Genomic DNA, 14,854 nt, shown 5'->3' on the forward strand with positions numbered 1-14,854 from the left:
TCATGAGGATTAAATGAAGTCATGTATTTAAAGAGCTAAGCATGATACCTGGTACATAAAATGGTACTATTATTATAATTCAGGTTGTCAGTTAACATAGGGCCTCCCTTCTCAAAGTACTCAAAGCATATCACCAGCCATGGGTATGCGGGTGTGCGAGGGTGTGGGTGTCTCTGCATGTCTGTGTAAAACACTATTATGGCCCAAATCACGTGCCCTTCTCTGCGTGGAATACTAAGCCAAAATATATGCCACTAAGTGTTTAGGTATATGGTAAAGTGCATAACTATTTTTACTAGAACTTGGAAAAAGAGTGGTTTGAAATATGGGTCTACACATTTCTTTCTCGTCATTCACAAATGTCAAAACCATAGAGAGTTCACGGTTTGCCCCCCAAAATGGTATCCCTAGCATTTACTTTTTCTTTGTGGAGCATTAATTTGAGTATAAATAACACATTAAATTAGGGTTTGGAAGACGTAGAAAAAATTAATGCATCCTTACTTGGATTGATATTTGTACAAAATTAAAATTTCAAGGAGTCATAAACTGAAGAATGAAAATATTTACTTTAAACTTCAAAATGTGAAACACTGAGTTTTAAGAGATATTTATCTTTTAAATACAATTTAAAGATCTAGAGTGCTTCTGAACAAGGACAACCTCTTTTGAAATATTAGGCTCCTTATAGTTTAGATAATGTTCAGAGATTTTTCTAGTAAAGACATGGGGCATTTTAAGGAGAATAAAGCAAATACTGAATGTTGTTTTGCCTAATTAAAAAAAAATTTAACCCTCTTGGGAAAAAATGACACAATAGTAAAGCATAGAAAGATACATGCAGCATCTGAAAATTATTGTTTTTGAAAATAATTTTCTTTATTAAGTTATTCTTAACATTATTTGAGGTTTTGTGAGTTGGTGCGTTGAGTTCCATAAATGAATTAACCAAGTTCACACAGATTACAACATTCATTAAAACTAAACATGAAAGGGCAAAGTACTCTATACTGCCAAGTACAGCTCTAGATTTGTTGAAATTAAACAAATTACCATGTAAGAATGTTGGATGTACTTGGAAATTAACATTGAAAATTTTCAAATATCTTTCCTAATAATTTTATCTAAACTGATTTATTTTAAAAGAGTAAGAGCTATAAATTGAGGCTAGCTTAAAAAGATAACAGCCTAGCATCTTATTGTCCTCTGTGTTAGAAAGGTAGTATGTTAAATCTGTACTTAGCTATAACAGACATATTTTCCTTGGTAAAAAAATACCTTTCAGGATTATTTAATAGAAAGAATTGAGACTTTAAAAAATAAAACAGTTATTTGTGAAATATAGTTTTACATGATAGAAGAAAAATTATTTGCATCTCCATTATGTTATTCACCATATTTTGAGGCTTTCATTCTCTCCAGTTAGTACAATTTATTTTTCTACATGTCTCAGTAGCAAACAATGTTATTTAGACTCTAACCTGGCACGCTACAACCTCTGGCCCGCCCTTGAGCCCCTCCATTGCAAAGGTCTCCAGGTGCAGTTTGGGTAGCTGCAGGGTGAAGTCATTCCTACTTGCCGCAGTCCGTGACAGCGAGATCTGATCTCTGACCTAAAGGGAAAAAAACAGCATCAATGGTAATTCCCCTTCAGACACATTAACTGGGATGAACTGGGTCCCCTTGAGCCCACTGAGTGGACTTGCATTGATCGCTGGACCTGAAATCCATGAATAAATTTAGGACTAATTGATTTTTCGTTGCAAATAAATCTCTAATTCAGAGTGCTGGGGGAGAATGTTAAGAAGAAAAAGCATCCTCCTGCTTGAAATGAGGGAGGGAAGAAGAGTCACTGGAGCTCTTCTGATCAAGAGGTTTTGAATTATTTTTCACTGTTCCACTCAGAAGAGAAAAAGGAAAGAAGAAAAAAATCCACAAAATCAAAAACAAACAGTAATCTCCTAATTATTATCCCTTTCTTAATAACATGTTTAACTTAACTGGTATTAACTGATATATCTTGGACAAGATAATTATTAGGTACTAGTCTTTTGGAAAAAAAAAAACCTCAATAATATATACCCTGGAATAAAAACAAATATACTCAACAAACAAGGATACTTAAAAATATACTAGGAAAAGGTTTGTTTGCCCTTTTGAACTTGAGTCTTATTAATTAAATACATATAAACCAACTCAGTCACACAACTTCTAAATAAGGTAATGAATAAAATCAGTAGAGTCTGTACTGCATTTTAAGTATTCGGAAAGGTAACAATACAAACATCTCACAGATATGGAGAAACACCAATCCTCTAGCCAGTATAGGAATCACATGCAGTTGATATTTCACTGCCACCTTCTGGACAAATGAGAAAATACTCCCTACATAATACAAATACTAGACAGGAGAAAATGGTTAGAAACACATTATTTTCATTTTTAATCCAAACTTAGTAAAAGCCTTAAGAATTCCAAATTTTAATTTGCTTTTAAGATCAGTGAGCTTTTATTTTTAATCACATGGATTAATGACAGGAATGTTCACATGTAGGCATATTTTCTGACTTTCCTTATGCCTGAATCGGTTTTAAAAATTTATCTCCTTGGTACCATATACCTGATACACACTATACAACTAGCTCAGAGTCAGAATAAACAGAGTGTTTATGGCCTGGGTAGAAAGCGTAAAAATGAGGAGAAGTATAAAATAACATTAATCGCTCAAATAATTGTATTTAATCTCTACACCTGGGCAACTTCAAATGTAACTTGGCAATAATACGGGGTAGAGCAAAAGCAAGTTTACAGCTGTGGGCACATAAAACACAGAGTTTCTTCTTATATTAGTATTTATTATTAATTGTTGTATTATTTTCGATACAAACAACTGTAAACCTAGTTTTGCCCTACCCTATATATGACAAAAACCTGTCCTTCATTTTTCTGTTCTACATGGGCAGCTTGCAAAACTGTTTGAATCACTTCCAGTTTTATAAATGAACTATTATACAATATAGGGTTTCCTTAAACCAGCAAATACACACAAATATATGATGATATCTTTCACTGTTCACACTAATTTATAGGCAAGAAAAGCCTTATACTCCCAAGTTGATGTGAAGAATTTCTGTCAATATGTGAATGTCAAAGTGTGTGCTGTAAAGCATGCACTAGAACGCGACTTTTATAGTAATGTGGGTACTGCATGCACGCCGGAGTCCCCATTCAGAATATATTTATCTGTAACACACACTCTCCAGTCAGAATGAGAATGCTATTACACTTACTTAACATAACAGAATAAATCATATTTTACAAATATATTTGCTTTAGTTCTATATTTTTTATGTATGGGTATGTTCTCATGTTTTGGGGTTTTTTGTCACCAATGTGCACTCAGATAAAAGAAAACGTTAATGTGGATTAAGGTACTGGGAATTTACCAACATCAAACCACTGGTGTTTTGCCTTCTACCCTTCTGAACCATAGTCAATAGATCTAAATATTTTACTGTACCCTGGCCAATTCATTGTTTGATGTTTAAAAACTCACCCAGAATCAAAGAAAATTTATTAAATTTGAGCCCCCAAATGAGATACTATTAGCTTTGAAAGTCAAGTTTAACTGCGATATTGATGATTCTCTTTTTTCTGTGACAAAATTCACAAGGGAAATCCTGGATGTCAAAGTACAAAAGCAGATTGCTAACATGGGCAAAGGGGGGTGGGAGGCTCCCAGCGATGTAGGTGTGTGATCCACGACACGGCCCAGCACTGGGGCCCTTTCACCCCATTATCACCAGGCACCACACTTCTTCTGTGAGGCTAGACACACGGGACAGCAAACCACACTGTATTCTCTAAATAAACTTTCTAAGCCAAAGGAAGATGGGGCATTTGGTCCTTAAAACTGATTTATTGTTGAATTTACATTTTCACTAAACATTATTTAATTCCTTTTTAAGAAATAACTCAAAACGCAGCTATTTCACTAGATATAATGATGAGCATGATTATTATTTGGATAATATGCATGTGTTAATACTTCCATTTAATTATAAACTATCTGTTAATTGTTGACAGTGCCATCCAGAGACAGCGATCCATGATGATATTTCTATTCTAATTTCAGAATTTAATTTCCACTTTTAAATTAGACCAAAACTTCGAGAGCAGGCATCTAAGCTGTTCTGCAAATATTTCTAGACAAAGGGTGTTTTGAGTCTTGAAAAAGATTGACTAGGAATTCTTTTATTTCAATGGTAAAGGCAGTGAAAGCACTGTGTTGAGAGAATAGAAAACAGACACTAGGGCAAGTGGAAAACTAACTGCAGCGAAGGGAGGAGAAGGAAAGGTGACGAGAAGGAAACCCCGAGAGTGGAAAGGAGCGACTGCTCAGAAAGAATGCAGGAGGCAAGCCGAGTTTTCAGTGTGAACACAGATAAACAGAGAAGACATTCAACCCAGAGCATTAGCAAAAGAATTCTTCCCTTAATGCATTCATGTTGTCCATTAAAAAAAACACACAACAGGCAGACTGAGAACAAAGTAACTAAAATCAGAAAAGAACTAAGCAGGATTGCTTTAGGAAATACTACCCATTGGGTACAAAATGATCCCTTTCAAAAATGAGAATATGAAGTAACTTCCTTTACTGTCAAAAGTTCTGAAGTAACAATATTAGAATAGTAAAATTATTTGTCCCTAAAATGAAAAGTAGGTTCGCCTTTTAAAACACAAATTTTTTAATGTGAATTAAAACCACCACTGTCACCTGTCCACAATTATAATTTCAAATTGATTTTAAATATTAATTTCAAAAGACAGTCATTGATTCTGTTTACAGCACATCAGCATTCATCCTATAATTAAGATTCTACACCCTTTTCACTCTGACTTTATAGCTGTGAGCAATAAAAAAATATATACAAGGTCTGTCCAGAAGGTATCCAGCCATGTAATATGAAAAATGGAGACATTAATTGAAGATACAAGATACAAGAAACACTGTACATGGGATAATGACACCTCAGTCCCCTTCAAAGTCCCCTTGGGACCTCACACAGTTGCAATCACCATCAGCTGCCCCATTGTATTTTTCTGAATTTCATTGACAGTCTGAAATCTCTTCCCTTTCAAAGGTGATTTTAGTTTTGGGAGAAGCCAGAAGTCACAGATGCCAAATCTGGGCTGTAAGGGGCTGAGTCACCTGGGTGATTTGATGTTTTGCCAAAAAAAACTGTACACAATATGTGATGCCTGAGCAGGCACGTTGTCATGATGAAGCTGCCAATCAGCAGTTGCCCATAGCTGTGTCTGTTTTTTACTGTATTCCATCTCTCTACCAATAACACTGAGTTTGTACTCCTTACTAATTGTTTGGCCTTGAGGGGCATACTTGTGATGGACAACACTTTCCCAATCAAAAAAACAGTTAACGTGGTCTCTTGATCTTGCTGCAACTTTGCCACACCTTCTTCTTGATCATCTTTGAAGCCTTATGCCACACTTTTATTTGTGATGCACTCATTACATCGTCCCTGAAAGCTTTCTGAATTACCCAAATAGTTTCTGCAGAGGAATGTTCAAGCTTAACACAAAATTTGATGCAGATTCATTGCTTTATTTGTTCAGTCACTTTATTTCCCAGATTTTACTCATTTATTTTTAGAAAGAAGGGAACAGAGGAAGAAAGAGAGGGAGAGAAACATCAATGTGTGATTGCCTCTCGAGTGACCCCTACTGGGGACCTGGCCCACAACCCAGGCATGTGCCCTGACTGAGAACTGAACCAGTGACCTTTTGGTTCGCAGGCCAGCACTCAATCCGCTGAGCCACACCAGCCAGGGCCATTCAGTCATTCTAAGTGCAATGGCCACACAGTACGCATGCTCACTCAACAGCACCTACCGCCCCCACTGACTAGTACAATGAAGTTATCATTGTTCACACATGTATATTCCAGGCCACTCTCCTTGGCTGCCATTGGTTATATTGATGCTGCACAAAACCATTCTCATTATAGTAACAATGGCTGGACTTTTTCTGGACAGGCCTCATATACAAAATGCTTTTTACTTCAAAATAGCTGACTTCATTTCTAACATAATGATTTTTCATAGTATTTTATAATATAAATCCCAATTGTCAAATTGTGCAGATTTTTATAACACTTTATAAAGGTTTAGTTTTACATTTTGACAAAGAATAAAAAAACATACCTATATTACCCCATTCTAAAAATTAGTTTTAGAAAAAGTAGTTCACAATTGGGAACTGCATTTTCCCTTTCTTACCACATACTTTCAGAAAGCAGATATTTCTGATATGCTCTAAGAGATGTACAGAGAAAAATAAATGAAACTTTCTAAAAAGTCAAAAATTGTTATAAAATATATATTTATTTCATTATAACTATCTAGTTTCAGAATTCAGTGATTCACAAGCTCCATGCAGTACTATTTCTATGGCCCTGATTAGCCTTTACTCACAAGACTCTGATCTGCACTCTAACCCTAACACCGAAAAGCTATTTCTGCTAGATACATCAATGATGAAATTAAATTAATCATTTTTAGAAAAGCTAATCAACTCCCAATATTTGAAGCTGCATCTTTTATTGTGCACAACTATAAATCTCTCTGGACCTAGTGTTCTAATTTTTTTAATCCATGAAATGTAGTACTAGCTATGTTTTACCAACAGGATGCCACAGAAGAAGCAGTAAGTTGTAGAGATCAAAAGTAGATACACTTAAGAACACATGTAAGAAAATTTATGTAATGTCTGAATCTTGAATGCCTGGGAAAAGTAACTGATATCAGGACTTCACATCATATAGTTAATCTCCCTAAAATTTTATTTTCTCCAATCCATTAATGCCACCAATGCTTCAAAACAAATGTTCGTATGAGAGAGATTCCCTTCACATGTAGACCTCCACGATACTTCCCTCCTGCAAGCTCCATCCTCATCACTCTGAATTCATGTGCTACAGCACTTTGCTTACACCCCTGCCTTCCTTTGTCCCATCCAACCTTGTACTTCCTTCCACATTCATTGATACCTGGTACTTTCCCTTTCCTCTTTAATTTTTTATCCTATACACTAGTGCAGCCGACACCCTATTTTTCAACCTATGCACCAAGAGCAGTGTATAGTTGACACACTACAACCTGGGAACCCAATCCCACCCATCACCTGTTACTGTAAATAAAGTTTTATTAGAACACAGCCATGCCCAGTCATGTGGTATTGTCTTTAGCTGCTTTCCTGTTACAACGACAGAGTTGGGTAACTGAGGTGGAGGCTACGTGACCTAAAAAGCCTAAAATATTTACAGTCTGGCCCTTTACAGAAAACACTGCCCATCCCTGCCTTAGAGGTGAAGAAGGAAAGATAATATGTTTTCACCATCTAAAAAGTTTATTAAAATTATCACATCTTACCAGAGAACGAGGGAATAATTTCTAGTGAGTCATATCACTAACACAAAGTATCATCTCAGACATTTTCTGGCTCCTTTTTTCTAGTGCTTCATGAACTAAGTATCATATATCCTGATGTATTCTGAAGTTTACGTAGTCTGGTATACACTGACAGGGTCTAACCATCCTGGCACAACTAGGTCACCTGTTTTACATCCAATTAACAGAAAACTTTGTTAAAGAAGTAGCATAGGCATACTGGAGAGCCTTTGTAAATAGAAAGAAAAGAGAATCGGCCAGAGTTAAATACACTCTGTAATAACAATAGTAGCAAGAAAAAATGTTATGTATACAGATAATTTTAACTAAGTGATCAAATACAAATGTCATTCCAAACTCACAAATTCTACAAGGCAGTAGAAAGAGGGAATCACAAAAAAAGATACTTAGTTCCAGGACGCTGGTTAAAGTGCCTAGTGATAGAAGCAGGTATGAAAGCATGGTGTGACAACAGAAATGACATGAAAAATTGGATACTTACATCTAAATGAATATTTCCCTGCTTCTTTTTCCTTCTCCTTAACTACTGAACTAATAAAATGGACAGAGTATAGTACTATTTCTATTAGCAATAGCACCATTAGTGCTCCCAAAAATACTTCATGCTTTCCAAAGTACTCTCCATATTCGCTCACTCAATGCTGCCATCCACCTGTGGAACCACTACCGCCATCGCTAATATCAGGCTACTGAGTCCAGTGCTCTTGACAAGAAATAATAATGCAATAACACCTCTTAATATCCATAATGAACAGTTAATAGTTAAGGAACCTGTTTTAGATTTTGGTACTTCTTGCATTTCCCTACCTAAAAAACAACACTGTTTTTTCCCTTCTGTTGATCCCCTGTCTGGCAGTCTTAGCAGAAGTGTGTAAGTTTCAGAAAAGTAGTTTTGTGGTAAGCAATAGAGACTATTATTTAAGCATCCTTACTTTCCTTAGTAGTTTCACTAGACCTGTGGGATGTTCATTCCTTTATGCTTTCTCTCTCCCTGCTCCACTCCCCACCAACACACATACAGGTATGACACTGAGACCGGTTACCTGTGCAGCAATCTTCCTCATACACAGTCGCAGCCTCGCACAGAAGATCCCCAAACTTTGACGTCCCGAGACATATGCAACGCGCCTGCCGTACTGCATGCCACGGCACTCCGGCGGCAGAAGCAGGCGCCCCATGGGTCTGTGGCAGGCACAGACCCTCAGTTTGAAAACAAGTGAAGAACTCGCCTTCTTTTACTGGGAGGCTATTTAACCTCACCTACAACACTGGAGAAGAGCCAGAACTCTCCAATGACTGCCAGTTGCTGTCACCGGGAACTGGGCAAAATCCACCACCACAACCACCCACACATTATAGCTACATCCCAATCATGGAACTGAAAAACTGATCTCTTGAATCAAATTATGAACCTGGCTACATCCTAATTAAGGATCTGAGAAACTGAACCCTCAAATTAAATTATCAAGCTGGCAAACAGAGTGATTTAATCACGGACATCTTATAAAGGCACTAGTCAGCATGAAAAATCTGTAAGGCAAGTGATAGACCATAGAATGCACCTCACAAACACAGTACTGTGACCTTGAGCCATTTAAATACACAAAACTCGTACTTGAAAATAAAGAAGTGTACTTATAAATTGAGTTCTTACAGTCCTCCACACAGAGGTATTTTCATTTCTAGGGTAAATTACTCCAAATGAGAAAGACGGATGAACAATAAAATTAGTTATTTAGATGTGTTTAAACTAACAACTGTTAGGAACAGATACATGACATTCTGTAGTGTCTTATCTTTAGTGTGTCAAGGTTTTTAAATCCCTCTTGAGCTGGAGTACCATTTTTAGCTTAGGTAGGTCAAAATGACACTGAACAATATGAATGATGACACACAAGACAGCTATATGGACAGAGTTGTCATCAGCAAGCCAGCTGTGCTAACACCTGCATGCCCTGCACAGCTGATCTTCAGAACCAGGATCCCAGCACTAAGAATGAAAAGGGGGTCAAAGATCATCAGGAACATTGAGAGAGTCATTAATGACTCACTAAAAATTGCATTTTAGAGGCAGGAGATCATGTTTCAACTTTTAAAACACTGTCAGTTTCACATATTAAAAATTATTCTATGGTCTTTGTATTCCTTATAAATGCAGTAAAAACCAAAAGTCAAAGATAATTATGTATTATCAAATATTCTTGTTAGCTATTCTTAAGATTATAAAATCGCATTTGAAGATTCGGCTATGCAATGACTTCACCTGTCAGATCCTGTTCCACAATCCACTCTAACAATAGGAGTAAGGTATCTTTCATGGCCATCAAACTAGCTATTACCTGTAAATTCATTGTCAGTGTATCTCTCTTTCCTAGTGACTTTCCTACAATTAAATGTAGGCTATCTCCTCTCTCTCTTAATTGGGCAAAGTACATTCACATGCTATTTTCAGCAATCAAATACAGAATACAAGTTATACTAATAGTAAGACTTACACTGGAGGGTGGAAACGGGAGGGAGGTGGGGAGGGCTGGTAGGTAGGCTGGAATGGGAGTAAAAGATAGAAAATTGTACTTGAACAACAACTAAAATAAAATTTTTTAAAAAAAGACTCACACTGGAATCTGCGGATGGCTTCCATTATGTTTAGAGACTGGGTGATGGTAAAAGTTTGGCTCATTCAACACACATTCATTGAGCGCCTATTGGGTACCAGGCACCATGATAGATGCTGTGAATATAAAAATTAAGGAGACAGAATTCCATCCCTCAAGGCCTTCAAACTCCAGTGGCATCATTAATCTCTCAAAATGTATTTCCCAGCTTCCCATTTATCTATAATGTCTTGTTTCTCCTGTCAATTGCGATATTGCCTCTTTCTTTGCCAGCAAGTATTATGTTAATCAATCTCAAACCTTTGTCTTTAGCCTGACTTTTCCCCTGAGGTTCAAACTCACATATCCTGCTGTTCACATTACCTTAAACTCCAGTAGTTCCAAAACAAAACCCATCATTGTCTCCTTTCTCCCCGGTGAAAAGCAAACTAACTCGCTCCTCTTGTACTCCTAAAGCCAGTTAACCACACTGCCCATCCTGGGAATCATCCTCCCCTGCCCTTCTCATCCCCATATGCCACTTTATTAAATAAAGTTCCATGTCTTTTCCTCAAAACCACCTACCATCATTAACCTGGTTCAAAACCCATCTAGCCTACAGAGTCATGGCTCTTAAAATCCCCTTCATTACACTGCATCCAGAACCCAAATTCAACAAGGAAAACTGATCGCATCACTACCTGACTTAAACCCTAGTTTCCTTCCCATTGCCCCAGGATAAAGATCCAAAGTTCTTGGAATGGCAACAAACAAAAAAATTCCTCCATGACTTGGCTTCCACCTGCCTCATTCAGCCTTACCTCCTACACTCTTTTTACATTTAATGGTGAATTGAAAATATCTAGCCACACATGCTCCCACACACTTGCACATGCTACTCTCTTTGCTAGAATGCCTTTCCCGTCATTCTTCCCACTTCAGAGATCCATCCAGGCATTAATTTTCTCCTGAGAAAACTCCTAGCCCATTCCTGGGCTCTCTAGCATGTCTCATAGATGAACAACTCCATCTAAATAGATATGGAGCTCCATCTTATGGATGCATACTTACCATGCTATGCTGGAATTATCTGTGTCTCCATTTTAAGGGAATAATGGACTAGGAGATATATACACACAGTATATTATACATTCCCAGAGCAGGGTGCAGTTCCTGGCACATACTATACACTGAAAGGCATTTGTAGGCTGAACTACTTATAGTAAATACTGTGTTTTATGGTAAATTGCACATTTTAAGTAACTTTACTGCAGAAGCAAATCCCAAACAACTTCAGCAAAAACTCCTGTGACTCTCTGGTTATTATTCCAGTGTCATTTCAGCCTGATAAATTTAGAAGATTTTATAGATGCAAGTTTTCTAGATGGTCTTTTGAGGATTCTGAATCGTGACTTCCTGCTTTATCTTTTAAATAACTCACTGAAAAGGCATTTAACACCTCTTAGTAGAAGTTCAGTGGTAACTTCAAGGTTCATAGTACACTGTGATCACTCACAGAAAACAACTCCAAAGCTGTGGTACTCTACAAATATCTAAAAGCCTCAAGGGTCCAATCACTCTGCTAATTCAATAATAACAAAGAATTACAGCAACCAAAAATGTTCAGATTCTTCTCTATATTCAAATTGTATCCAAATCTATTTACTTTCACCCCCAGCTATATAGTAAATAAGGCATCTCTCTGCTAAGAACTTCAACAGTACCCAATAAATGTTTAGTTAATATAAGTTTCTCACAGTAACACTAAGTAATCCAGACATTAACCTATCCATCCAGTTATTCATTACCCTATCCTGAAAATTATTTCAATATAAGCATACTTTCACTTTTTTACACAAGTAAAAATACTTAAGCATGTTTGAAGAGGCTCTTAATTTTTAAAAATTTTAATTCCTGATAAGTCTACATTTTCAGTAGTATTAGAAGCCTACTGGTAAAGTTATTAGAAACATAAAAGGATATAATATTAGTGAGTAATGTTAACAAAAATGTGGAGAAAAGTATTCCAAAAGCAGCAAATAAAATGGCAAAATTAGTTAGAACCAACGTTTTCAGAACTCTGGCAAGTAAATTTTACAGCAAGCAGCCAAAGCTTAATTAAGAAAAAAAAAAATCTGAATCATGACATTTAAGGAAATTTCTGTCAAAGCACTAGCTGACCACTAACAAATTAACAGAACAGAGATTTCAGTGGCCACAAATGACAAAGAATACAGGCTTTACAAAACTACTTCAGAAAATTCACCACACCAACAACTATTACCAGAGAATGCAGCAACAGCAAACGCTAGAGATGATGGAAAATCTGATTTCTTGAGTCACTGCATTGTAACATTCAAAATATCCATTTTTCCCCCCTGGGTGGTGTGGCTCAGTGGACTGAGTGCCAGCCTATGAACCTAAAGGTCACCAGTCAGGGCACTTTCCTGGGTCAGAAGTCAGGTCCCCAGTTGAGAGCATGAGAGAGGCAACTGATCAATCTTTCTCTCACACACCGATGTTTCTCTCCCTTTCTTTCTCCCTCCCTTCCCCTCTCTCTAAAAGTAAATAAATAAAATCTTTTTAAAAATATCCATAATTCAACAAGAAATTATAAAGTATGTAAAAAAATAAAGTACCACCCATATATAAGAAAAATGGAAATTAATAAGAATGGTCCCTGAGGAAGCCTACACATGGAATTTACCACTAAGTGACTTTAAATGGATTATTTTAAATATTTTTTAGAAGTTAAAGAAAACTATGCACAAAGAACCAAAGGAGAAACCATGAGAATGATGTTTTCCAAAGGAATATATAAGTAAAGATATATAAAGTATAAAAAGAAAACAAATAAAAATTTTGGAGTTGATACATTTAAGTGCTGAAAGTGGAAAAAAGCTGTCAATCAAGAATTCTATATCCAACAAAAATACGCTTCAAAAATGAAAGAGAAATTAAGCCACTCCAAGAGCTGAGGGTGCTCTTCACTACTAGACCTGCCTTCTTAGGAGAAATCCTTTAGCCTGAAATTAAGGACACTAACAGTAACTGAAAACCACAGAAGAAACAAAGAATACTAAAATAAAAAAATAAAGGTAACTACATAGGTAAATATAAAAGTTAGTATTAATGTATTTTTGGTATGTAACTCCTCTTTTTTCCCTATATGATTTAAAAGAATATTACATAAAACATTAATTATAAACTATGTTTATAGGCACTCAATGTATAAAGATGTAATTTGTGATAACAGCAACATAAATGGGGGATAGAACTACACAGGAGCAAAGTCTCTGTATACTATTGAAACTAAATTGGTATTATTTCAAGTTAATTGTTGTGAATTATTATGTTAATTGTAATCCCAAAGCAACCACCAAGAAAATAACAGTATGTAGTAAAACAAAGGAAAATGCATCAAATATACTAGAAAAGTACTATCTAGCACACAAAAAAGGGAGAAGACTAATACAGAAGTTATGAAACAATATAGATGTAGTATATAGAGAAAAAATGACAAAAGTCCTTTCTTACTACTAATTACACTAAATGCAAATTGGTTAAACTCTCCAATTAAAAGTTGGGGCTTGGCAGAATATATTTAAAAACATGACTCAACCACATGCTCTCTACAAGAGACTCATCTGAGACACAGATAGGTTGAAAGTAAAAGGAGAGAAAAAGATATCCCATGCAAACAATAAACAAAAGAAAGCTGAAGTGGCTACAGTAATATCATACAAAATAGACAAAAGTTTTTTGAAGAGACAAACAAAAATATATAATAATAAAAGGGTCACTCCACCAAGAAGATACAACAATTTCTAAATATACATGCACGCAACAAAAGAACCCTAAAATACACGAAGCAAACACTGACAAAACTGAATGGAGAAACAGGTGAACAACAAAAGTTGGAGACTTCAAAATATCACTTCATTAATGGACAAAACAACTACATAAAAGATATCCAAGAAACTTGAAGACTTGAACAATACTGTAAACCCACCAGATATAACAGACATATTTAGAACACTCCACCCACAACAGCAAAACACATGTGTGTTTTAAATGCTCTTTAACATTCACCAAGACACACCATATTCTGGACCACACAAAAAACTTTAATAAATTTAAAAGAACTGAAGTCAAACAAAATATCTATTCAAACCATACGGAATTACATCAGAACTCAACAGTAAAAAGTCATGTGGAAAATGCCCAAATATTTTGGAAATTAAACAACACAATGAATAGGTTAAAGAAAAAATCATAGGGAAGTTAGAAAATACTTTGAGATAGAGAAAAACAAAAACACCACATAGCAAAACATATGGAATGCAATGAAAACAGTGCTCATGTAGAAATGTATAGCTGTAAATGCCTACATTAAAAAACAAAGCAGAAGCTCTTCACAAAGATGGTGCAGAAAGTGAGGAAGGGTGCCCCTTCCCCTCCCAAAGCAAAAGCAAAAGCAAAGGCTTTGAAGGCAAAGAAAGCAGTGCTGATAGGCACCCACAGCCACAGAAAAAAAGATCTGCCTGTCACCCACCTTCTGATGAACAAAGACAATGTGGCTCCCAAAGGCAGCCCAAACATCCTTGGAAAGGTAACCCCAAGAGAAGCAAGCTTGACCACTATGCCACCATCAAGTTCCCCTGACCACCGAGTCAGCCGTAAAGAAGACAGAAAACAAGAATACACTTGTGTACAGGTTGGATACCCAGGCCAACAAGCACCAGATCAAACAGGCTGTGAGGAAGCTCT

General features: G+C 36.3%; 1 protein-coding gene across 4 annotated transcripts in view; it reads right to left on the reverse strand.

The window, feature by feature from the left end:
* The window catches only part of CCDC171 (coiled-coil domain containing 171), a 312,135-nt gene that overhangs the window by 76,252 nt on the left and 221,029 nt on the right, over positions 1-14,854 (reverse strand). For all 4 annotated transcript variants that reach the window (XM_028512445.2, XM_036021569.1, XM_028512435.2 and 1 more), the window contains one exon: positions 1,482-1,613. In XM_028512445.2, coding sequence (XP_028368246.1) covers positions 1,482-1,613 — 132 coding nt within the window. The remainder of the gene's footprint in view (positions 1-1,481; positions 1,614-14,854) is intronic.

This window comes from Phyllostomus discolor, chromosome 3, assembly GCF_004126475.2.
Source record: "Phyllostomus discolor isolate MPI-MPIP mPhyDis1 chromosome 3, mPhyDis1.pri.v3, whole genome shotgun sequence".
Lineage (NCBI taxonomy): Eukaryota > Metazoa > Chordata > Mammalia > Chiroptera > Phyllostomidae > Phyllostomus > Phyllostomus discolor.